At 49.7% G+C, this 24,343-nt stretch overlaps 2 protein-coding genes across 2 annotated transcripts; both read right to left on the bottom strand.

Annotated features, from left to right (window-relative positions):
- Nucleotides 1-742: 742 nt before the first annotated feature.
- KRT4 (keratin 4) lies at nucleotides 743-7,622 on the bottom strand. The gene is made up of 9 exons (XM_037845224.1): nucleotides 7,052-7,622; nucleotides 5,078-5,292; nucleotides 4,044-4,104; nucleotides 3,567-3,662; nucleotides 2,843-3,007; nucleotides 2,470-2,595; nucleotides 1,930-2,150; nucleotides 1,568-1,602; nucleotides 743-1,459 (listed from the first exon to the last, which is right to left on the bottom strand). Exons 1-9 carry the CDS (start codon nucleotides 7,538-7,540, stop codon nucleotides 1,272-1,274), a joined length of 1,596 nt encoding a protein of 531 aa, XP_037701152.1. The 5' UTR covers nucleotides 7,541-7,622; the 3' UTR covers nucleotides 743-1,271.
- Nucleotides 7,623-15,050: 7,428 nt separating this feature from the next.
- KRT79 (keratin 79) lies at nucleotides 15,051-24,343 on the bottom strand. The gene is made up of 9 exons (XM_037845798.1): nucleotides 23,867-24,343; nucleotides 21,772-21,992; nucleotides 20,666-20,726; nucleotides 20,456-20,551; nucleotides 19,367-19,531; nucleotides 19,025-19,150; nucleotides 16,237-16,457; nucleotides 15,519-15,553; nucleotides 15,051-15,256 (listed from the first exon to the last, which is right to left on the bottom strand). The coding sequence occupies exons 1-9, from the start codon at nucleotides 24,341-24,343 to the stop codon at nucleotides 15,051-15,053; spliced, it is 1,608 nt and encodes a 535-aa protein (XP_037701726.1).

Raw genomic sequence — 24,343 nt, 5'->3', positions numbered from 1 at the left:
TTTCACCAACCAAAATCAGACAGCTTCACCTCCCACTGCTCTGGAAGACCTGCCTCCCCTCCCCCATTTCTCCACCACTCAGGGACAGCAGCCTAGACATAATCCCAGGAACACTGAGGAGATGGGAAGTGAGCAAAGCATGAAAGCTCCATGAGAATGGCATTCCTTCACTCCTCCATCCAACAATCATGACCTGGTTGATTCTTGGAACAGGTTCCTGAAAGCCTCATTTGTCCAGTGGAATTTAGCCCCATGCATGGAGTTTCATGAAAAGAGGGAGGCCTTGCTAGACACTGAGTATAAACATTCCCCATGAGTTGCTCCACCTCTTGTCCTATATTCAGCGAAGACCCTAGACTGCCTTCTCGTTACTGTCAGATACCCCTACATCTTCAGACTTAGAGTCCTTTCGTCCAGGTGCACTCCAGGCCCTCCACTGAGAGGGTGCTGCCTGGGGATTGCCCTCCGGCAGGCACTCTTTCTCATTGTCGGTTGTCTCTTGAGTCTGTACGCCAAGAGGATTGCAAGTCTTCTGGTGACTATTGCTCTATAGGCAGTCTTCAGGCTCCAAACACTGCACTTCTCCCTCAATAATCTGGACACCTTAGAAGTGGAGATCTGAGAAATTACCCGATGGCCTTGATCTGTATCAACACATCCTTCAGGCCCCAGAGTCCACTCTTGCCTGAATTATCTGGGTACACAGATTTCTTCCCAGAGAACAAAGACAATTGCTCAAAAATGAATGACACAAGCATTTTATTGAAGATACACCAGAAGATGGAGTTGGGGATGAGAAAGTTGATGGGACACTTAGTGTTTCTTGTCCCGACCTTGCAGGGCCAGTTGCTGCCAGATGATGGAGAATGAGTTTGGTCCTAACATTGACAGATATCCAGGATCTGGCTAGAGATGGTGTTGGTCTGGGAGGGGACATGCGTGACCCTGATATTTCTGGAGATGAGGCTCCTGGTCATTTATTTTTATTTATCTCCTCTGTCCATGGGAGGTGAAAGGTCAAATGACACCTCTCCCAATCCAGGTGGGTCACAAGGCCTGAACTGAAAAGAACTGCCATACCCCAAGAGGGCAGAGTCCAAGCCCCAGAAGAGAAGATCACCCTGGGAGCAGAGAATCCCCAGGAGGAAGTAGAGGTGACACTGGTAAGATGAGTCCCAGAGACAGAGGGTGCAGACAGGGCTGAAAGAAGCACAGAGACACCAGGGCTGGGCCCAGCTGGGCTTGGGGGTGCTGTGGGGACCATATATCCTCTACCGATAGGATTTCTTGGACATGTTAGTGGTACAGATGATCTTGCCTCCAGAATTGATACAGAAACCGCCATCAAACCCAAAGCTACTTCCGGCACCAGAACCCAAGCCACCGCCCAGGCCAAATTTGGAGCAGCTGCCTAGTCCTCCGCTGATGCCTCCAGCACTGATGCCACCACCGACCACGGCTGTGGGAAAGGCAAAAGACATGGGTTATTCCAACAGTGCTGACAGCCAGGAGGCCCTGCCCAAACCAGGGGGAACAAATGGCCATGGTGTGGGCGGAAGGTACTTACAGATGCCCACAGCACTCTGGCATTCTCCAGACATCCTGTGGGGGAGAGAACGAGTGATGAGGTACAGCAGAGCCCAGAGCTACGCTGCCCTCAATAAGCACATGCCAAGTACCTACTATGTGTGCTTACTATGTTCACAAGGATTCTGATTTCCATCAGCCACCTCTTCTCATTCCCTTTCAGAAAATCTTATCCTATCCTTAAAGAGCCAAATGTTAAGTCCTGAGTGTGAACCTGGTGTCTACACTTTCCTGGTTTGTAATGCACCAATCTAGCACTGAAACAAGTGGCCCAGAAGAGGTGCAAACTCATGGGACCTCTCTGTCCCTAGTGCTCCCACCCTGCCCTCCTGCTCCCCTCACCTGCACTCCTCGCCCTCCAGCAGCTTGCGGTAGGTGGCGATCTCCACGTCCAGGGCCAGCTTCACGTTCATCAGCTCCTGGTACTCACGCAGCATCTGGGCCAGCTGCTCCTTGGCCTGCTTCAGGGCAGCCTCCAGCTCCATCTGCTTGCTACTGGCATCTTTAAGGGCCAGTTCCCCACGATGCTCGGCATCAGCCACAGATGCCTGCAGGGTCTCAAGCTGCACACAAGGGTGTTGAACAGGCAGTCATCAGTATCCTGCCTCAAGGCCTCTACCCTGTCTCCTCTCCCAAGCCAGCTTTCCTTGGGTTAAGATGTCAGGATTCTGTGCTGTCCTTCTTTCCACCTTCCATGATTCTTATGCGTTTCATTGACACCAACCAAAGCCCACCAATTCCCCCACCAGACCAATCAGATGAAGATGAGCAAAACCCAATAAAGAAGAGCTAAGAAACCTTATTTACTGGGATGTCTACTTTGGAGACATCTGGCTTTAGGTCTCTGGCCCTATACTTTGGCTGAAAGAGGATGACACTTACCTGCTTCTTGACGTTCTCAATCTCAGCCCTTAGCCTCTGGATCACCCTATTGAGCTCTAATATCTCACTCTTGGTGTTCTTCAGGTTGTCACCATGTTGGTTAACAGATGTCTGCAGCTGCTGGACCTAACACCCAAGGAGAAACAGGGGACTGGGGGTTAGAGGTGTTTGAGTCCATTCTCAGCAAGAATGGCTACAGGTGACATGATAATACAAACATCAAGTAATCCCAAATCAGGCCAGGATTGGTGATGTCTAGAAAAATCAGTTCATTTCTGACTTCTTCTCTTGGTCTCAAGTTAACGGTAGCATACTTTCAGACATTAAAGCAGAATCCTGCAAGCCATTCCCCTAAGAGATCCCCAATACCCACCTTGGTCTGGTACAGGGCCTCAGCCTCGGCCTTGCTCTTCTGAGTAATTTCCTCGTACTGGGCCCTGACCTCGGCGATGATGCTGTCCAGGTCCAAGCTACGGTTGTTGTCCATGGAGAGGACCACAGACGTGTCGCTGACCTGAGTCTGCATCTGGGACAGCTCCTATAAGGCAAAAGTCTCCCATCAGATCCCCAGGAAAGTGTTCCTCTGTCACCAGAAATCTGCTGTTGTCCTTGAAACAGCCATACTACAAAGCTCAGATGCAAGAAGAATTGGCTTTCCCAGAGTATAGGGGTGGGGGGAGGAGGAGTATATTTCTACATAGGAACCAAGTAGTTGATGACTTCTCAGGACAGGCGAGCAACACTTGCAGTCTTTACTGCTCGCTGGAAACCATAAGACTCTCCATGTCTAATACAGTGAGTGCTCAACATGCTGACTGAAAGGGAATGGCATGGATCCATTTAACCAGAGGAATGTCAGACAGCAATGACTACGCCATGCCATCTTTAGATCTAATCACTTGTTCTAAGACAACATCTGGTTCTGAGAACCTCCCAGTTGAATCTCTCACTTCAACCCTTGCTATCCATGACCTTGCTTAAAGCCCACTGCCCTGAAGTGAGGGAGCTGGAGTCCTTTCAAAGAACCGTGAAATCCAACCAGCTGCCTCACAGATGGGGATTCCCTTTCCTGGAGAGGAGGGGAGAGGAGTCCTCACCGCCTCATAAAGGGTCCTCAGGAAGTTGATCTCAGCAATCAAGCCCTCTACTCTGGCCTCCAGCTCCACCTTGTTCATGTAGGCAGCGTCCACATCCTGCAGAGGAGGAGAGAAGGTAGGTGATAGGGTGCACGAATTACAATGGGGGGCAGGGGCATTAAGCGACACCTAAAGGTGTTCTTAGCAGCATTTAGGAAAGGCTACTCAGTATCTGTTGAGGTGGTGAGGGGCCAATCATTTGATATACTCTGCCCCTAAATCCACTTGCAGACCTGGAGATTAATTATCCAGGTGGGCTTTCTTCTCAACCTTAATTCTTTAGAACCTGGTTCAGTCACCCACTTCCTTTGGCTGCATAGACCTGGAGAGCACCGAGTGAGGCAGAGTGAGGTAGAGACGGACCAAACCCACAATCCAACCACTCCCAAAAGGAAGGGGCACCCTGAATGCAGTTTCCTACCCTCCTCCAACTCTTACCTTCTTGAGGACCACAAAGTCATTCTCAGCAGCTGTGCGTTTGTTGATCTCGTCTTCATACCTGGGGGGTGGGACAGGTAGGAAGAGACAAAAGCCCCACAGTGAACTAGTGTTTCTCAGATCTCTGCTGCTTGTTTTCTAAATATGTAGCTTCTTGGAAATACCCAGGTCATTGGCTACCTTTTTCCATGTTCATACAGATATTCATTCAACCTCCATTTATTGAGTAACTACCATGTACAAGGTACCAGTCTAGGCTCTGGTTTATTCAGAGATATGAAAAACAAACTTGAAAAAGAATGTTTTACGGAGACAAGATGTAAGGAGAAGAACCAGCAGTGATCTAGTGGATTTCATTTCCACAGAAGGGCTGTTCTTTTGGCCATTTAGCAGATTAAACTTTATAAACTGTTGCCATCACTCCAATTCCGTGCATTTGGTATGAGAGTGACTTGAAAGAGCAGGGTGGTATTTTCTTAACTCCATCCTATAGTGAGCATAAAAAGAGCTGCTATGTGTTAGGTGATCACTATACGTCTGGCACTATACTACTGGCTTTTTCTATCTCATTTAATGTCATATAATTCCTACATGTAAGGTAGAAATATTATCCCATTTTAAAGATGAAGAAAACTGAAATGCAGAGAAGTTAAGCAGTTTAACAAAGGTCACAGAGCTGGTAAGTAGAAGAATCAGTATTCAAACCAGGTACACCTGTCTCTACACCCCGTAGTCTTCTGACCATGCTATACTGCTTGTCATCTGCTTGGTGTCTGATCTTGTTTTTATATGACAAACCCAGCTCCCTGAATCTATAACTAATTAACTGTTTGGGGCATCCTGTGTTTCCTAGACCTCACCCCATTAAAATGTAACGATGTGGATGCAGGAGAATAAACTAGAGCGCCTTCCTGACCCTTTTAGGATCTCTTCAGAGCCTAAGAATATAAACCACGGAGAGGGGCCCAGGAGCCTGGGGCATGGCCAGGCAGATGTGCGTGCTGGGTGGCATCCCTTCCCTCCTCCCCATGTACTTTTTCTTGTAGTCCTCCACGCTGTCCTGCATAATCTTCAGCTCAGACTGCAGGCGCCCCTTGTCATTGACCAAGCCATCCAGCTGCCTCCTCAAGATATTAATGAAGGACTCGAAGAAGGGCTCAAGATTTTTGCTGGATGTGGTGGTCGTCTGCTGCTGGAGGAAGTTCCATTTGGTCTCCAGGACCTTGTTCTGTTGCTCTAAGAACCGCACCTGTGTTGAAAAAGGCACCAGCCAACTGATGAGGGGCTGAAGCTTTGGCAGAAGGACTGGGCAAGGCCAACCCCAATCCAGCCAATCCTTGCCAAGCAGGCCCTAGCACCAGCGGGGTAGAGCCTCTATGTTTCCATTCCAGGGCACCTTTCACTGGGGTCAACGTGGCAGTCCTGCTCCTGAGACCATAGCAGCAAAGAGGCCACATGGGGTGGGGAGAACAGAGCACAGCCAGAGCGGCAGAGCCTGACAGTTGCTCCAAGAACAACTCCCCAACCACAGGGATCCAAGGGCCCCAGGGTGAGCTGCTTGAGAAGAACATTGAACTTCTGTGAAATAATGAGATAATAAGATAAAATTATAAGTAACAGCCACATTCTGGGGACTGTTGCATTCAAAGTGATCCTGACCCAAAGCAAAGGGAAAGATACATTCACTGAAGATATTTTTAAATAAGCTTACTTATAAACGGATCTAGTGTGTCCCTGTAAACCTGTGTACAACTGAGTAGAGATATTTAAGAACAAGAACCTGGGCATAATCTGAGTCTCCACTGAACATCTTCCTTCAAGGGGACTTCCCTTTGAACTTTCCCTCCCTCAGGGAGAAAAGCTGGCCCTATAAGCCAAGGTAGCAGCTTGCATGCATTTCCAGTCTATGTGCTTCAGAACTGAAAGGAAAGCAGGTAAAGGCTCCTGATCACAGGTTGAATCCAAAAGGTGGGCTGAGATAAGGAAGGACCAAAACTTAGCCTCGCTTTCAAATCTGAATGTCTTAGAGTCACAACAGAGGCTCTTTACATTACCATGGGTTTATTCAAAGTAGCAAGAAGAGCAAACATTCCCACTCAATCTGCTCCAAGATTGTTTGTTCTTGTCCCAGGCATTTAAGAAGACTTAGAGAGCCAGGGCAGCTTTGACTGCCTGTGCCACACTCATCAAGCCAGTCATTAATCTTTGCATTTAAGAAGACTTAGAGAGCCAGGGCAGCTTTGACTGCCTGTGCCACACTCATCAAGCCAGTCATTAATCTTTGCAGAACTCAGCTCTCTGGGGCTGATCTGCTCACAGTCACGCAGAATACTTGGCTGTAATTGAGATCAAAGGACTTGAATTTCTAGACTTTGCATGAAGACGGAAGTTGGGCTACAAAAAAAAATTTTAGTTCACTGTATGGAATTTAATAAAATTATAATCCAGATGCAAATTAATTAATTAATTAATTAATTAAAAGAAGAGACCCAGCTTCTCCTCTTTTCAAACTGACCCAGAAAAGAGCAATTTTGTCCAGAGCCAGAAGGATGAAAGAGATGACTCTAAAAGCTATCACTGGACTCAGACCCTCTCTCATTTGGAAAACCAGCTTGATTTTTCTTCTGCTCCAATACTGAAGCACCATTAGTCAAATTGCTAATGGAGCTGACTGTGTTATTCCCAAAAATAAATTCTGAGAAAAAAAGCAGAGAAATAGTGATCACTGCTGTACAGCTAGGGTATCTGGAGCCAGAAAAGTTGAATGATTTGCCCAGTATCACATGGCATGTCCAGGGAACTCCAAGCATTTAACTGCTTTGAGCACCCTAACAGCCATGGAACAAAAGAGAAAGATTCAGAGTAATGATTCCGCTTTTACAGCTGGAAAACTGAAGCCCTTAGACCTTCAGTGGCTTGTCCAGTGTCCCTGGCGGGCTCCATCTGAAATCCCCGATGTCTATCTCTGGCTTCTACCACCCTCTCTGGCCAAGGGGAGGACGGCTCACCTTGTCAATGAAGGAGGCAAACTTGTTGTTGAGGGCCTTGATCTGCTCCCATTCCGCAGTCCGGACCTTCTGGATCTCAGTGTCAATCTCCACATGGACTGGGGTCAGCAGGCTCTGGTTGATGGTGACCTCCTGGATTCCCCCAGCAGGGCAGACAGGGAAACCAGAACCACCCCAACCATTGAAGGAGCCCCCAAATGCACCGCCAAAGCCGCCAGCACCAAAACCAGTGCCAAAGGTGCCAGCCCCAAAACCTCCAGCACCCCCAAAGCCAGCGCCTTGCCGGCACCCAGCCACACTGATGGAGATGCTCTTGTTCCCCCCAAGACTGTAGAGGCTCCTGCTGCCAAAGCCCCCGGAGGAACAGCGGCCTGCACCCCCAGACATGGAGACTGAGCTGAAGGCAGTCTTCCTGCCCCTGCCCAGGATGGCCGAGCCACTGCTAAAGCCCCGGGACGCGCCTCGGACACCCTGCTGTTTGGCAATCATGGCTGGAGAGAGGAGAGCGGGCTCGGAGTTATCAGAGAGATGCAAGAGGGGCCGGGCCAGTGAATGCTGGAGCCTTCAGCCTGGGTCTCTTTTATGTGCTGAAGCAGTAGGGCTTGGTTACAGGGGCATAAAGGGAAAAATCCAAAACATCTGGGCTTGGCCTTTGGCACAGGCCCATCCTTCTCACACCAGCTGAGCATGTCACTAAACACACCTACAGAAGTCATTCAGAGGGCACAGGCTACTGGATCCCATCACACTCGCCTCCAGGGAAACTGAACCAGCGTCCCAGAGCCTCCTGGATCAGAGGCTCCTGCCTGGGCCCAGCCCTCCAGCCTCTCTCCCCCACCAGCACACACACACACACACACACACACACACACACACACACACAATGTACTTCCATCTCACTAGCCTCATGGCAGCCTCCTTGCTCCAGACCAGAAAACCCATCACCTGTTCTTTCACCTCACCCCTAGGTTCAAGTGCACAGCCTGCCACTTACCAGCTCTGCACTCCTTGAGCAAGCCACTCTCTTAGGCTCAGTTGCTTCATCCATAAATTGGAAATAATACAATTATTTGCCTTTACCACCTCTCAGGATACAGTGAGATAATGATTCATGAAGTGTTTGTGAACTGTCAGAAGTTCTGTGTATGTTTATTATCATCAGTATTCCCCCAGAATCACAATTAACCCCACATACATAGGCAAAAGGGGAAATCTTCCATGTTCCATTCTTACAGCCTTTCCAACCTAGATCAAGACTCATCTCAGTTTGACAATTGTCAAGAACCAACCACCTAACCATGGACAATAATTAATATTTCAACTCTCAAAATATGCTTTCATCAGTTGCAACAAATGTACCCACTAATACAAGATGTTAATAGTAAGATGATATATGGGAACTCTGTAATTTATGCATGATTTTTTCATAAAACCACAACTTCTCTAATAATTAAAAAAAAAAGATTAGAAAGAAAAAACCTACAATGTGCAGGCATGGAGCTAGGTGCTGACAGAAGTAAGAGACCCTCTAAACAGGAAGGCAAAAACCCTTCCCTGATAAAACCCTGATTCTTGGGCCCTCTGGACTTGTGCTCACTCTCAGGCCTCATGTCAGGTCTGTGTTTGCACAATTTCAGATTAGTGTTCTCCAGGCTGGGTCCTAATTGTGTGTACCCTGCTGCTCCATTTGCCTCCCAGCTGTTTGCTTAGCAACCCCGCTTGTCCATAACTGCCCCACCATTCAGGGCAGGAGCTCATGGCTTCTTTGGTGCTGGGGACTCCTTTGGCAGTCAGGGGAGACCTATGGGCCCCTTCTCAGGGCAAGATAAATGCAAAATCCTAGTTTTGAATCCTAAGGTAGGAGACAGAGCTGTGTTCAAATCCCACCTGTTGCCACTTACTATCTGTGCAGGCTTGGGCAGGTCACATAACCTCTCTAACCCCTTCTCCCATCTATAAACTGGAGACACCTGCCTCACAGATAATGCGACAAGAGACCTACAGTACCTGGCACTTAGTATGTCAAAGACATCATTGTCATCCCACCCAGGCTTTGGCATTGCCACTTACAAGGAGAAATTAGGTGAATTTGCACCACCCCCACCCCCCCACCCCCCACCCCTGCCTCTCCTGGCCTCACTCAGGTGTCCAGGCAGGAACTCTCAATTTTAGAGATGAACTTAAGTCTGAGGAATAGCTGTGACCAGGGCCTGGATAATTCCCACTGGCTTGAACTGACCCTGACTGAATGGAAGCTGGCTGCAGCAAAAATGAACTGCTCCCTCAGGGTAGAGAGAGAGGGCAGAGACCCTGGGGCAAGAAGGGAGCCGTCAGTGGATCCGTCAGCCATCCTCAAGGACAGGGCCACATAGAAGGCCGGCCTGGCCAGGGCTGCTCCCCCCAGCCAGCTTCTTCTCTCTCCCCACCTCCACCCTCGTCTCCTCTCCCCCTCCCACCTTCTCAGGCCTACCTGCGACCTGCACCCCTCCCTCTTGCCCCATCTACCTGGGCCTCTGCTGAGTTCCCCCTGTCCCTGCCCAGGAGGCCTCCAAGTAAATGGAGAGTGGGTGAGGGGCTATAGCAGTGAGGACAGGAGGGCCTCCAGGCTCTAGCAGAGGTCCATGGGAGAAAGCCCGAGGGATGGGTCAGCCAACCTAGTGTAGATCAGTGTTCTAGAGTCAAGACCATCTCATGGAAGGGGGAGGGTTGAGCATTCACTCGTCCATCCCACAAACATTAATTGAGCGCCAACTTGTGCCAGGCTTTACATACATTTTCTCACTTAATCTTCCTAAAAGCCTTAGGCCATCGGTTTCATTAACCCTGCTGACAAATGATGACCCGGATGCTCAGAGAGAGAGGTTAAGTAGCTCCCAGGGTCACAGAGCAGTGTGTGGTGGAGCCGGGACTTGAACCCAGATCAATCTGGACCCAAAGACTCTGGAACCTCTGGCCGCTCACCTGTGCCATCGGCCTGGAACACATCAGTTTGTCTAATTCGTGTAGCAGACCCAGCCAGAATTGATTGAACTCCACTCCTGACTGAGCTCACTGTGCAGGCCCAAACGGACCCTGGAGGATGCTGGCATGCCAGCATCTACTGATTGGCACCCTGGAGCCCAGGAGTGGGACACCGCTGGGAAGGAAGGCAGGAGCTGCTCCAGGTCTGGGCTCACGGAGCGGGGCTGCAGCTGCCAGAGCAGAGGAGACTGACGAGTCCCCCCTTGGGGTGCCAAGGTCCAATGGTCTAGTTTCCAGCCCGTGAGGAGATGGAGGGGTCACTAGGATCTCAGCGTGAGCCAAGCTCAGACCCCTGGCTGCCTCACATGTGTGGCTTAGGAGGAGGGTTTGCATCAGCAGAGTTGAAGACCAAGGTGGTTGGTGACATTTTCACTGTGTCTTGTATTCCGTGGCTGTAATACTCCAAGACTAGGAGAAAATTATGGGGTACATTGTACCAGAGTGGATGGTATATTCACTTGTGTCTGGTGCCTGAAACAAAAAGCAAGTGAGGGTGGAAGGGGTTGTATGTTTTCTGGGGAATAATGCATAACATATAATCTACCTTATTTTGGGCCTGCAGTACACCCAAACCATGAAGGCTATGATTGAGGTACTTCTCTGTAAGGATAACTTTTAATTGAGGCTTATGCCATCCCTGAGACATAAAGCAAAATGAGGGAAAGTCGGCAGTGCTTTTTGGGTAGAAAGGACTCCTAGTTAGAACTACCGTTACGGAGTCTCTAAGTGCTGGACTTGGAACTAGGTGCTTATCTTATAATAGCTCCTGCCAAAGAGGTGTTGCTATTCCCATTTTAGAGGTGCAGACACTGAGGCTCAGAGGGGTTGTGTGACCTGCCCAAGATCACACAGCCAGGAAATGGTGGAGGTAGGATACCAGATTTCAAAGTTTGTGGCGTTAATCTCTACACCACAATGCCTTATCTTGGTGATTCTGCCCCACATAGAACCTGCAGGGGAAAAAAATACATGGCAACTTATACAGACCCACAGTTTACAGTCCACAGAAGAGCAACAGGATCTTGGCTAGCAAGCAGCTCAGCTCCTTTCTGCCCTTGATTTCATCACATGATTGATTGTTTGATTTGTATGACTCTGTCCTTTACAAGGACCCAGTAAGGTATTACAGCGTCCTGGGGGGCCAACTCTATGTCCTCCAATTAAATAAATCCAAATTAATTTCATTACCAATCCTGTAATAAATCCAAAACGAAGAGAAGAATGTTCTATCTAGAGCCACATCCTGTGGCCTCATTATTAAATCAAAATTGCCAGAAGTTCACAAAATCCTCAAATTGTAGCATGAGAAACTGAAGGTAGACATACAGAAGAACTTATTATGCAAGAGCACTTTTACACCCTAAGGTAAGAAAGGCAAAGAGGAGAGTTTCTTACCCTGCAAGTAGGAAAGATCTCTCCCACCCATCTGGGCCAGAGGCAAGGGATTAGACAAGGTGACTGACTGGCTGGCAGCAACAGCTAAAAGCTAGCCCCCGTCCCCCCTGCAGCTTCACTATTGTCCTCCGTGACCCTTCCTCTTTTGGCAGCTGTTCTCTGACCTTGTCAAAGACTGATGAATGAGCTGCTGAGGGTGTGGAGCAATGGAGGGAGGGCGTGTTTGCTTAGGGCTTTCTGGATGGGTGAGGCAAGTGCTCGCATTTAGCCCTGGGATTATGGAGATTCCAAGATCTTCTTTCACCCTCGGCCCCAAACCTGGTGCATGCTATGGGAAAACACTCCTGGCCTCCCTGGCCAGGTCCATGCCCTCGTCCGGTTCCGTCACCCCAGCCTTGGCCACCCCAGTAGGCCTGAGTCACTCTTTGGGGAGACAGCCAACTTGGGGATCAGTGATTCTGCAGAAAAGGGCTGATCAGCATTTCAAGAAAGGGGCCATCAAAGGCAGTGAGAGGGCAAGGACTCCTTAGGAACACAGGTGGGGGTAGAGGAGAAGAGGTAGGTAGTGCCACAGGGGTTTCCCAAAGTTTAGCAGCAAAGCCATCATTACAATCAAAGACAAATGCCTAGCCCCTTTTGTAAAACAGGTAACAGGAGAGGGGCTCTGACTGGCTCAGAGGAGGGGGCCATGAGCCCTCCCACCCTCTGACCTCCCCTCTGACCCTTAAAGCAGCCCCTGGGGTCCTCAGACTCCAGGCACTCAGCCTGGAAACTCCTCAGTCTAGACCATTCCCAGCCTTCAGCAAGTATTTCTAAGAAACACGTTATTGCCGGTGGGTCCTCCTGGCCCATCATGTAATCTTTGTGTTTTAATGATTCAACTGTCTCTATTTCCCAGTTTTTAAGACCTAAATCTAATTTCAATAAAATTGATATATATTTTTTAACTTTGCCATAAGCTTTCAGGCAAGTCCTTCCTCTGTCTGAGCACCAGCTTTCTTAACTATAAAATGATGTACCTTCCAACTCTGGCACCCCCTACTTCTCTAATTCTTTTTCTCTGCAAACAGCATATCCCCTGTTGTATAGAAACTAGTCATGAACTTGGGATCTGGAAGCACACTGCTTGGATTCCAAGCCCAGCCCTGGTACTTACTAGCTGTGTGACCTTAAGCAAGTTATTTAACTACTCTGGGCCTCAGTTTCCTCCTCTGCAAAATGAGGTTGGCATGAAGAAGTCAGTTGAAGGTTTGACAGCATGCACCTGGCTATCATTCCTATAAGGTGTCCCACATCGATGCCTGAGAAGAGAGGCCTCACTCTATAAGTGTGATTGACTCGCAAAGCTGAGGACCACCCAGGTTGGTGAGGTAGAGCTGATTTTGCTAAGTGCTAGGCCTTTGTGTTCCTAAGCCATGGTTTAGGGTTTGGCTCAATATCCAGAATATGCACATTCGTAGAGACAGAAAGTAGATTATAGGTTACAAGGGGTGGGGAACAGGGAGTTATTGCTTAATGGCTACAGAGTTTCTGTTGGGGTGTTGAAAAAGGTTTGGTACTGGATGGGGGTGATGATAGCACAACAATTGTGAATGTAACCAATACTGCTGAACCGTATACCTGGAAGTGGTTAAAAATGGGAAATTCTAAGTTGTGTATCTATTGTCACAATGATTTTTTTAATCCCCTTTCTGGCACCCCCATAACCCTGGTAGAAGCTTTCACAGGGTTTTCTGGGTTCTTCTGAGGAGGACTGAGTAGCCAGCTAAAGGAATGGAGTGGATACAGAGGAGGGTCCATGCCAACAGCCACCAGAGGGTCCATGCCAACAGCCACCTTGAGGTTGCCAAGGAAGGGAGGGCCATGATGGTGGCTTGATCTAGGCAAATAGATTTGGGGGCAGGATTTGGGGTGCACGAGGGGGCCAAGAGGGAGATCAGCCATTGGGGAATGAATTGGGTGTAGGGTGAGGCGTGAGGTCCAGGCTCAGGGTGGGAGCTATGGAAAGGAAGAGGACAAAAGTGACTCTGAGAAATACAATGGAGGAAGAATGGGTAGGATTTGTGAGTGGTAGAGACAGGGGTGGGACAGGGGCAGCTCTTACGGAAAAAGGACAGAGGGCTTGACGTTGGCAGTCCGGAATGCCACTAACTTGCTCCTAACCAAACTCAACAGCGATGGACATGAGATTTAACTTCTGTGAGCCTTAATTACCTCCCCTGTAAAATGGGGAGATAACACACCCTCAACTAAATTCTGGAGCTGCCATAAAGGTCACCGGCAAAGTCATGTATTTGTGAACCACAAAATCCAATTAAAATGTTTAGGGAATGAGGCATTAAGGCTTAAAATGCAGAGTTTCTATTTGGGACAATGGAAAATTTTGGTAATGGATGGTGATGATGGTAGCACAACATTGTGAATATAATTCACCACACTGAATTATATACCTGAATGTGGTTAAAAGGGGAAAGTTTAGGTTTGCATATGGTAATAAAAATAATTCTTTAAAAAATCCATGGAACTGCACAACACAGTGAACCCTAAATTAAACTACAGACTATTAAAATTTTTAAAAACAAATGTGTATATTGGAGCTGAGAGAGAAAGAACCAGAAGCCATGGTGGGGGGAGCGAGGGGCACCACTTCTCATAAACCGGATGCTTTACACATGTTCTCATCACAAATCTGCTTTTTTCAAAGGCTCAGAGAGGTTGAGGAACTTTCCCAAGGTCACCCAACTAGCAAGAGGCAGATCTGGGATTTAAACCCAAGTCTGCCTAGTTCTGAAACCCAGGATCTCCCCATTGAATCAGTCGTGCCACCTGCCCTACCCAGAGGTGGCAGAGGGCTGGGTAGGGGTCAAGGAAGGGCTGGGTGATGGGCAGCACCTCAGTAGCTGGGTCCTGCCTGGAGCAGCTTGTGCCTTGCCTCGGAGGCTGCGTCCTCTTGTGTGCTATGTGAGGGAGAGGGATACCCACGTCCTAGAGTGGGCACTGCACTAATGTGCTTGGTTAGCATGGGGGCTGGGACAGAGTGAGCGTGCAGTTGTGCCAGTGGTTGGTGGTTGCTGCTTCAAGCATCAGGGAATTCACCAGTCGACGCAACTTCAGAGCAGGACAGATTTGGAGCCACCGACAGCAAGCTGTAGTTGCTGTTTATTGGGACACATCCCAGGCGCAAACAGGGGAGGGGGGCGTGGGTGGTTTCAGAGAGGGGCAGGTCTGGAGGGAGACTGGGGGGGAGTAGGGGCCTTTGCAAACCAGCAGAGGAGGTAAGGGGAGCTGAGCTGGACTGGGAAACCCAGCCTCCTCTCAGTGGTCAACAGGGCACCCCCAAATCACCCAAACGCATCACTCAAACTGGTGGCTCTGACCTCTCCTCCCGCCCCAATCACAGAACCAAGGAAAAAACCTGGATAGGTTTGAGCCCTTCCCCAAATGAAAATCACATGCAAATAGTGTGGTGTGTAAATTCCCTTGCTCCATGGTCCTCTAGGCTGTCCCTGCTCAGAAGGAGGGTGGGTGGGGTGAGTGGGGCTGGGCAAGGATCGCAGGGACCCTGGCTTGCAAGGCTCAGGGGCTAATATTTCCAGCTGGATGTCTTGACCTTGGTGGTCTTCCGCAGGACGGAGGTGCCCCCAGAGGCGGGCCCTCCCTTGACAGGGTTGTAAACCACATTGGAGATGAATCCACCCGTGATGCCCCCACCACCCCCGCCCAGGGAGAGGCCACCCCCGAAGCCGGCCGCGCCGCCTCTGCACGTGGTGGTGGAGTTGCCGGTCACAGCTGCAAGGCAAAGGGTCCGGGTTAGCCACAGCAACCGTGCAGCGAGAGGGCCAGGTGGCACCCAGAAATCAGTGAGGGAGGGGAATGAAATCAAGTGGTGGAGCCAAGGCAAATGGACACAGAAGCTCTGGGCACCCCTGAACCTGTCTCCAGGGGTTCAGATGGAAGCAAGTGTGCTTTAGGCCCAGAACAGATGGAATGAACCGAACAGAGGATGGGCCAGGCTGGGAGTGGGGTGGGAACTGGACAATAAAATACTCACAAATGCTGACAGAACTTGGACATTCTCCAGACATCCTAGGGGAGATAGAAAGGCCAGGAGAGGAGTCAGAACCCAAGTGAAAACCCTCTCCCTCCCTCCATGGGTCAACTCGCAAGAGTTAAGGCCCAGGTGGCAAGACCAGGAGAAAAGTGTGTGTGTGTGTGGCTACACTGGCACTCGTGGCCCTTCCCCCAGGTCCTGCAGCCAGTGGTGCAGACGAGGCAGAGCTGCCGGCTGGCCGTGCCACCCTGCGGTGCCACCTCGCTGCTTCTCCCTGTCCCTTCTGCAGCTCTCCCCGGGGGCCCCCAGACAGCAGCCCACTTGGAAACAAAACCCCAGCCCAAACGGAGTCACCCAGTTTCCGGCTAAGGTAACTTCCTCTCCATTTCTTGCCTTGCCTGAACACAGATGGGATAATTTTTTTTTTCAAAGCTTCCACTGGTGGTAGAATCCGTGTTGGAAGGGGGGATCACCCACATGGCCCTGACGGGTTGCCAGCCACCATAAGGACTAACAGAGGGACAGTTGTGTGAACCAAGGAGATGAGGGAGCAGAGGCAGGTGCAGCAAACACAAGCAGGAGGCTGTCCTGCAGGTGCTGAGTTGGGAGTTCCCTGGGTTCCTCACTTCACCCCGCTGCCCCCCATTCCAGAACAGACTACTCAGGCACTCACCCAGGCCAGAAGGCTGTGAACCAGGGCAGGGGGGGGGCCACCCACCTGCTCTCCTCGCCCTCCAGCAGCTTGCGGTAGGTGACAATCTCTATGTCCAGGGCCAGCTTGGTGTTCATCAGGTCCTGGTAGTCACGCACTATCCGGGCCAGCTCCTCCTTGGCCTGCTGCAGAGCCACATCCAGGTCCCCAAGCTTCCTCTGAGCATCCTTGAGCGCCAGCTCCCCATGCTGCTCTGCTTCCACAATGGCTGTCTGCAGCTTCTGGCACTGCCCAGGTTGTGAAAAGTGTTGGTAACACCTTTCAGGGTCATCCCAGCCAAGTCTCTGTCCTCAAGCCAGGCACCGCCACTCCCAACCCCTTCCCCCAACCAACTGGGAAAGAAGGAAAGGAGAAATAACCATCTGGGAAAGGAGACACTATTACACAAGCAGGGTCATGTAGCACCACTGGGAAGGTCCTTACTGAAGTCTAACCACTATCCCTCTCACTGCAGCTCAGCCCAGCACCTCAGAAGTGATTTTTAAAAATAATGCAACATGGAACTTTGAATAGGAAGTGAGATACAGTAGGTTAGTATAGGCTGGAGTGAAATAGTGACACATCCTAGAGTAATTTGGGCAGATAATAAAAAATATATTTACAGCCTCCCCCTCTCCAGCCCCGAGGATCTGGGGGAAGGTGTGGATGTGTTGGACATCCTCACCTGGACTGGTGTTGATGTTGTCACAAACATTGGGACTGGCGGTTTGATGTGCTGAGCCCTCGAGCATGGGACTTGCCCTATGAAGCTCATTACCACAAAGGAGAGTCTAAAGGTGTATGTAATGGTGCCTAAGAGTCTCCCCCTGAGTACCTCTTTGTTGCTCAGATGTGGCCCTCTCTCTCTCTAACTGAGCCATCTCGACAGGTGAACTCACTGCCCTCCCCCCTACGTGGGACCCGACTCCCAGGGGTGTAAATCTCTCTGGCAATGCAGAGTATGACTCCCGGGGATGAATGTAGACCCAGCATCATGGGACTGAGAGTATCTTCTTGACCAAAAGGGGGATGCAAAATGAGACGAAATAATTTCAGTGGCTGAAAGATTCCAAATGGAGTCGAGAGGCCACTCTGGTGGACATTCTTATGCACTATATAGATAACACCTGTTAGGCTTTAATGTATTGGAATAGCTGGAAGTAAATACCTGAAACTACCAAACTCCAACCCAGCAGTCTGGACTCCTGAAGACAATTATATAATAATGTAGATTACAAGGGGTGACCGTGTGATTGTGAAGACCTTGTGGATCACACCCCCTTTATCTAGTGTATGGATGAGTGGAAGAATGGGGATAAAAACTAAAGGACAAATGGGGTGGGATGGGGGGATGATTTGGGTGTTCTTTTTTCACTTTTATTTTTTATTCTTGTTCTGGTTCTTTCTGATGTAAGGAAAATGTTCAGAGATAGATTGTGGTGATGAACGCATAACTATGTTATCATACTGTGGATAGTGGATTGTATATCATGGATGATTGTATGGTGTGTGAATGTATTTCAATAAAACTGAATTTAATTATATATATATATATATATATAAACATATATATATATATATATATATATATATATATATATATAAAAACATGTGATAATACTAAAAAAATAAAAATAAAAATAATGCAACATGACTTTCAGGAATGTAGTCACTCTAGCAACATGGGACATGACTCCCAGGGATGAGCCTGGCCCTGGCATTGTGGGATTGACAATGCCTTCTTGACCAAAAGGGGGAAAAGAAATGTTACAAAATAAGGTTCCAGTGGATAAGAGATTTCAAATAGAGTTGAGAGGTCATTCTGGATGTTACTCTCATGAAAGCTTCAGCCAGATATTGCAGATTGCCACGGTATGTCAAGCCCCAACCAACAATATTCCTAAAGAAAACCCAGGGATCTATCTAAGATGCTATAAAAGTTTTTCTTATTAAGTTTATTTTCCAGAAACTTAAAACCTCCAAATAGTCCCTATACCAGATAAGCCCAGAAACCCAGAAACCCAGAGTTACTAGTCTCTCCCAGAACATCAACCAGTTGCATTCCCCTGCCCCATAATGTCAACAACCCTTCTCAACATGAAGAAGTTAGAATGGTCACTGCCCAAATATCCCTGAAGACTGAGAAAATGATCAAATGAGGGGAAGGAGTTGTAACTGAGAAGTTAGGATTTAACAAATGATTTTGACTGACTCATTATATAGATATTTCTTTTTAGTTTCAGAAGGAAATACCTAAAATTGTGGAACTGAAACCCATACAATAGTTTGAAATTTGCTCTAGAACTACCTGTTAAACTGTGTTTTGAAATGTATTGCTTTTCTGTCTATATGTTATATTTCACAATAAAAAATGTTTAAAAAATTTAAAAAAATTAAAAATAAGTCAACAAGCTCATCGTTAATCAAATGCATCACTCTGATCTGGGGAGGAGGACACACATTTTAGCCATACCCTAGATGAAGTCAACAGCTGTGACCTGGACCCTTGAGCCTTTGTCCTCCTGGTCTGACCTCCTGGAGATAAGTCCAGTCTCCTTGGAAGAGGATTTACCACCAGCTCTACCACTAACATGTTTTGTAACCTTAAACAAGTCCCTTCCCCTTTCTGGGCCTCAGTTTCCTCCTCTGTTAAAGGAGGGTGCTGAGCTTGATGATGCAGCTCCATTGAGGAGCTGAATGTGTCCCATCCATCAGGAGAAGAGCAGGTCCTGTCCCTGAGGATGACAGTGAGAGGCCCTCCACCACCCCCACCCCCGACCCCCGCCAAACCCCAGGTCCCCGGCCCAAGGCCCACCTGCTTCCTGGCCGCATCTGCCTCACCCTGCAGCCTCTGGACAGTGCGGGAAAGCTCAGCAATACTATTCTTGGTGTTCCGCAGGTTGTCTCCATGCTTCCCAGCCGTCACCTGCAGCTCCTCGTACTGGAGGCCAAAGCAGTGGCTGTGAACTGTCAGACAATCCCCAGCCCACATGCGTAACCACGGCCCCCGAGCCCTCCCTCTCGGCTGGAGACCCCTTTGTAGGCTGGTGTGTCTCACCCCCAGGCCTCCAAGCGGCCCACGGGGCCCAGGCCTCTCACGTGGAGGAAGGTCTGCGTCCAGCCCCAGCCACACAACTGAGCCGGTCATCCTTCCCACCTTGCTCTGGTACAGGGCCTCGGCCTCAGTCCGGCTCCTCTGGGCAATCTCCTCGTACTGGGCCTTGACCTCGGCGATGATGCTGTTCAGGTCCAGGCAGCGATTGTTGTTCATGGAGAGGACCACGTTGGTGTCAGACACGTGGGTCTGCACTTGGCTCAGCTCCTGCAGAAACACTTAGAGCTGCTGCCAGCGTCCCTGCTCCAGGCCCCAGGAAAGCCACAGACAGATGGAGGACAGAGCCCTCACAGATGGTGTCAGGAGGCCGGAACTCTTCTCCAGCCTCCAGCCCTAGAAGGAAGCCCACAGCTGCAAGGAAAGACCCGGGTCTCCACCACTGTAAAATGGGACCCCCATTTTTGCAGACTTCATTTCTTTTTGTGGACTGGCAAGCATCCAAAAGATTAAATACAGAGAAAGGGACTGTGCACCTAACCACACTTGAGATAGATGCCAGGCCCTGTGCTAGCACACACGCTGTCCCCTTAATCCTCAGGACACCCTGCAAGGCAGGTGGGGCCACCACTCACCTACATTGAGGGGGGGGGGCGGTGTACAACTGAGATAAGGCACCCCTCCAGGCAGAGGCAGCTGCGCCTGGTCTGGGCAGCTGAGGGAGGGCCAGATCCAGCCCCACTCTCTGCTCCACCAGTGAACAACCTGCACCACTATTCACTTTTCAAATGAGGAAAGAGGCTTAGAGAAGAGAAGTAACCACCCAAGGCTACCAAGCAGAGAGGCAGAGCCCAGACTGGAGCCAGGGAATCAAGTGACAAAGACCAATGGCTTCCTCTAGACCACACTGATATTTATAGACCATTGTGATGTTCTTGGACCCTCCCTATGTTTCCAGGACCATCTGCTTTCACCCCTCAGCAGGAGTTTAACGATGCCGTGAAAGGCAGGTAAGGGAACGAGAGTGGAGGGCCTCTCTCTTCCAGCATCAGGGCCAGCTGCAGTGGGGAAGCTATTATTAAGAAAGGGGTTAAAGTTCCATCTTCTACCAATTCACTTTCTTTGGTGAGTTTAGATCAGACCTCAATTGTACACAAATGTATGAAAATTATCCCCATCCATTAGTCATCTCACCATATCATAGAGATGCCTCCGGAAGTCCACCTCCTCTGACAAGATGCTTATCTTGCCGCGCAAGTCCGCCTGGGTGATGTATGCAGCATCCACATCCTGGGGGCGAGGGAGACAGCGAGGCTCAGCCCCCGGGGTTCTCATTCCTCTCACATCAGCCCGACATCCAACAGTCAAAGGACCATCTCCCCCACTCCCCGCCTCCCTGCTCACCTTCTTGAGCACCACAAACTCGTTCTCCGCAGCAGTGCGTTTGTTGATTTCATCCTCGTACCTGTTACGTAGAGAAGACTCAGTTCTGACAGCTCAGCTTTAGGGAAGCCCACGTTGTCCAAGAACGCCTTTGGGAAGCAGCTTTTTGATACAACCAGTCAGTGAAGGAACTTGGGATACTGTCTTTATCTAAATATTCTCTCCTCCCTGACCCCTTTGGAGGAAATGGGCACAGAATTTGTGCAATAGTACAGCAATCGAGAGCAGCCATCCCTTTGGATCAGAGCCCTGAGGAGGCTTTATAGAACAGGTGAAGATGTGCTGACAGTGGTTTACCTTGGCATTTGCTTGCAACAACAGAATGCCAAGTCACTCCTCTCCAACTGCTTTTACTGAGACCTGAAGGTTTAGAAATTGCCAATGTCAATTTATGGGGAAAGTTATGAAAAACTAGGCCTTACATTTCTAAATAGACATGTCAACCAATAATAACATGTGAACCCTATTTGGATCTTGATTCAAACAAATTTTTTTAAAATTCATGACTTTCATAGAACAAGTAGAAAGTCAAAACTGACCAGATATTTGATTATATTATGGAATTGTTGTTTTTAAAGTGTTTGGTATAATTATGATTCTTTGTGCATAACTTATTAAGACAAGATATTCAGATGAAGTTTACGAATATCCAGTAAAATATTTGTGAATGAAATGACCTGCTGGCTGAGCTGTGCTTCACAATAAGAAGGAAAGTGAAGGAGTGGACAGAGGTATAGATAAAATAACTCATAGATGGGCTATGAGTTGATTATCAAAGCTGAGTGATGCAAACATTATGCTAGCCTTTCTAATTTTATGAATGCTCACATTTTCTACAATGAAGTTTATTGTAAATTATGAGCAAATACAAACAAACATGACAATTCTCGGGGAGGCAGTGAGCCCTGGACCTGAGCCCCTGAGGGACCCAGGTCTGTCTGTGCACACACACACACACACCCAGGTGGCTCCCGGGACCCAGGGAATGAGCTGTCCCTCTCCAAGGAGGTTTCTCACACTGTCCCCTCCCTTCGCCCACATGGCACCAGCCTGACAGTGCCCCTCACTTCTTCTTGAAGTCCTCGTTGAGCTCCTGCATGTCCCTCAGCTCCAAGTCCAGCCTTGCCTTCTGACTCTGGAGGTTGTCCAGCTGCCCCTGCAGGCTGCCCAGGAAGGTCTGAAAGAGGGGCTCCACGTTGTTCCTGGTGACACCTGAGTTCTGGCCCTGCTCCTGCAGCAGCACCCACTTGGTCTCCAGCACCTGGTTCTGCTGCTCCAGGAACCGCACCTGGGCCAGAGCAAGAAGGGTGGGCTGGCACCAGCCCCCAGCCACAAGAGGGGCCAGAGACAGGGGCCCACAGCCTCGCCGCCAATCACAAACGGGCGTCCCAGGCCCAGGGCAGGGCCTACACCTTCCTGCAGGGACCCAGCTTTGCTGGAAGATAGTCTCATTTGACAGACTCTAAAGATTTAATAAACATAAAAGCCCCAGCTCAGCCATTCAAGTCACTTCTCTCCGGGTCTCCCTGTCTCCACGTCTTGGGGACATTGGACTCCATCAATGTTTCTGAAGCCTAGCTCTGCATTGGAAGCATCAGCTAAAAATACAAATGTGTTTATTTATTTATTTACACACATACGCATATATGTACATACATATACACAGAGAGAGAGAGACACAGAGAGAAAGAAAGCAAATGTGGCAAAATGTTAATTAGTGAAATCTCAATGGAAAAGTATGCAGGAGTATGTTGTACTATTGCAACTTTTCTGCAAATTTGAGATTTTTTCTAAAAAAAAATTATATATTTTGTAAAATACTACTGCCCAAACATAACCTCTGTAGATTCAGAAGGGAGCAAGTGGCGCAGGTTTAACGGGAGCTCCGGAGACTCTGTGCCAGACAATCTCTCAGGGCCCCCAGCCCCCAGGCCTTGGTGCTGAGAGCTTCTAAGAGGTTTCTGTTTGCGTGACCTCTGGGACAGTCCCACAAAAGAACCAGAAGTCACCAGGGGAGAGGGTGAGGAGGGTGGGTGGGAGAGCTTGCCTCACCCTCTGCCGCCAGCCTCTGCAGGCTCCCACCCCCACAGCCCCCCGGGCCCACAGTCACCTTGCCCCAGTTGCACCTGTTGCACCTGCTGTCAGCAGTCGCCAGACCTCTTGGTGCCCAGGGCAGATGACGGGAAGGCCCACACACCTCCAGAGCTTCAGGTCCCACCCTCCACTGGGGTCCAGCAACCTGTCCCAGTCCCACCTCTGTCCAAGCACCTGTGCGATCCTGGGCAAATCTCTTGATCTCTCTAGACCTCCATGTCCTTTTCTTAAAAATGGGCATGATAACCCCTATGCTGACTCACTGTGGGGAGAGAGGGGATGTGGTTGTCCTTTGGGAAAAGCTGAGCCAAGGTATGTCACCCTCCAGGATCATCATCATCATGGTCCCCCTGCTGGGGTCTCAGGGTCAAGGTGGACAGTGCCAGCAGAGTGGACCACAAACTGCCAAAGAACAGCACAAGAGCTGCCCTAGTCATCAGGGAGGCAAGGGACAACATCAGGGCTGTCCCGTCTGCACAGTTTGTCCACCCAAACTGAGCTTCCTGGTGCTAACAGGGAGGAGGAAAAGGAGGAATAGGAGAAGCAAAGAGGGAACCCTCCCCGGGAGCCCCCCAACTGGGTCCTGATCACATCTTGGCCCCGTGGGCCTCCTCCGAGGCTAAGAGAACGGGGGACAGACCCAGCACTCCACATGCTCAGCCTGGGATCACGTGTTCAATTCTGGAGCCATATTTGTACTAGCTGTAAAATGACAGGAGTAAATAGGACCACCCCACTAAGAACAACAAGGACAATCCATTATTTAATTGTGATATAAGGCTATTGTGCAAAGAAAGGCTACACCATGGTCAAGGTGGACTTGGCCGGTAGGATCATGAGGAGAATCCAGATCTGCCTGGGCGACTGCATTAAAGACCGAAAGACCATCTCCTGCCGCCCACTTCTTGGCATCCCAGGCTCAGGCCAGGAGAGCTCAAAAGTCATTCCATCAAATCCCCACTGCAGGACACACAAGGCCAGAGCAGCCTCTGTCCAGACCACCACTGGCCTCAAGGCCCTGCTTCTCCGCCAAGAGGCCCCTCCCTGACCCCTTCCACCTCAGCCCACCTTGTCGATGAATGAGGCAAACTTGTTGTTGAGGGTCTTGATCTCTTCCCGCTCCTGGGTGCGCACCCTCTGGATCTCCGGGTCGATCTCCACGTTGAGGGGGGTCATCAGGCTCTGGTTAACAGTGACCTCCTGGATCCCACCAGCAGGGCAGGTGGGCCTAAACGTCTGCCTGGCAGCCCCCAGGCCCATATAGACTCCACCACCAAGGCCGAAGCCTCCCGGAGCCTGCCTCAGAGAGGGCCCCCTGGCCATGCTGACCGAGATGTTCTTGCTGCCCCCCAAGTTATAGAGGCTCTGGCTGCCAAAGCCGCCCACCCTGGGGCCGCAGAGGAGCCCCCCACCACTGCCTCCACCCTGGGACACCATCACTGAGCTGAAGCTGGTGTGGGTGCGGGTCCCGCCCCCTCCACTAGCAGAGTTGGAGCTGAAGCCCTCTTTGGTGGAATAGGTCCGCCGAGTCATAGAGGACCTCAT

The sequence above is a fragment of the Choloepus didactylus genome, chromosome 8, assembly GCF_015220235.1.
Source record: "Choloepus didactylus isolate mChoDid1 chromosome 8, mChoDid1.pri, whole genome shotgun sequence".
Lineage (NCBI taxonomy): Eukaryota > Metazoa > Chordata > Mammalia > Pilosa > Megalonychidae > Choloepus > Choloepus didactylus.
The sequence above is the reverse complement of the archived record's forward strand: the minus strand, read 5'-3'. Positions and strand labels throughout refer to the sequence as shown.

What these genes read in the sequence shown, in the direction of transcription:
- KRT79 (XM_037845798.1), bottom strand. Translation starts at nt 24,343, where the DNA reads ATGAGGTCCTCTATGACTCGGCGGACCTATTCCACCAAAGAGGGCTTC. An exon ending in CTGGAGGGCGAGGAGAGCAG is followed by an intron (nt 15,554 to 16,236) that starts GTGGGTGGCCCC and finishes TATCTCCCCTAG; the next exon opens with GATGTCTGGAGAATGTCCAA. An exon ending in TCCAAGTTCTGTCAGCATTT is followed by an intron (nt 15,257 to 15,518) that starts GTGAGTATTTTA and finishes TTTGCCTTGCAG; the next exon opens with CTGTGACCGGCAACTCCACC.
- KRT4 (XM_037845224.1), bottom strand. Translation starts at nt 7,540, where the DNA reads ATGATTGCCAAACAGCAGGGTGTCCGAGGCGCGTCCCGGGGCTTTAGC. An exon ending in GTGGAGGACTACAAGAAAAA is followed by an intron (nt 4,105 to 5,077) that starts GTACATGGGGAG and finishes CCCACCCCCCAG; the next exon opens with GTATGAAGACGAGATCAACA. An exon ending in CCAGAGTGCTGTGGGCATCT is followed by an intron (nt 1,460 to 1,567) that starts GTAAGTACCTTC and finishes CCTTTCCCACAG; the next exon opens with CCGTGGTCGGTGGTGGCATC.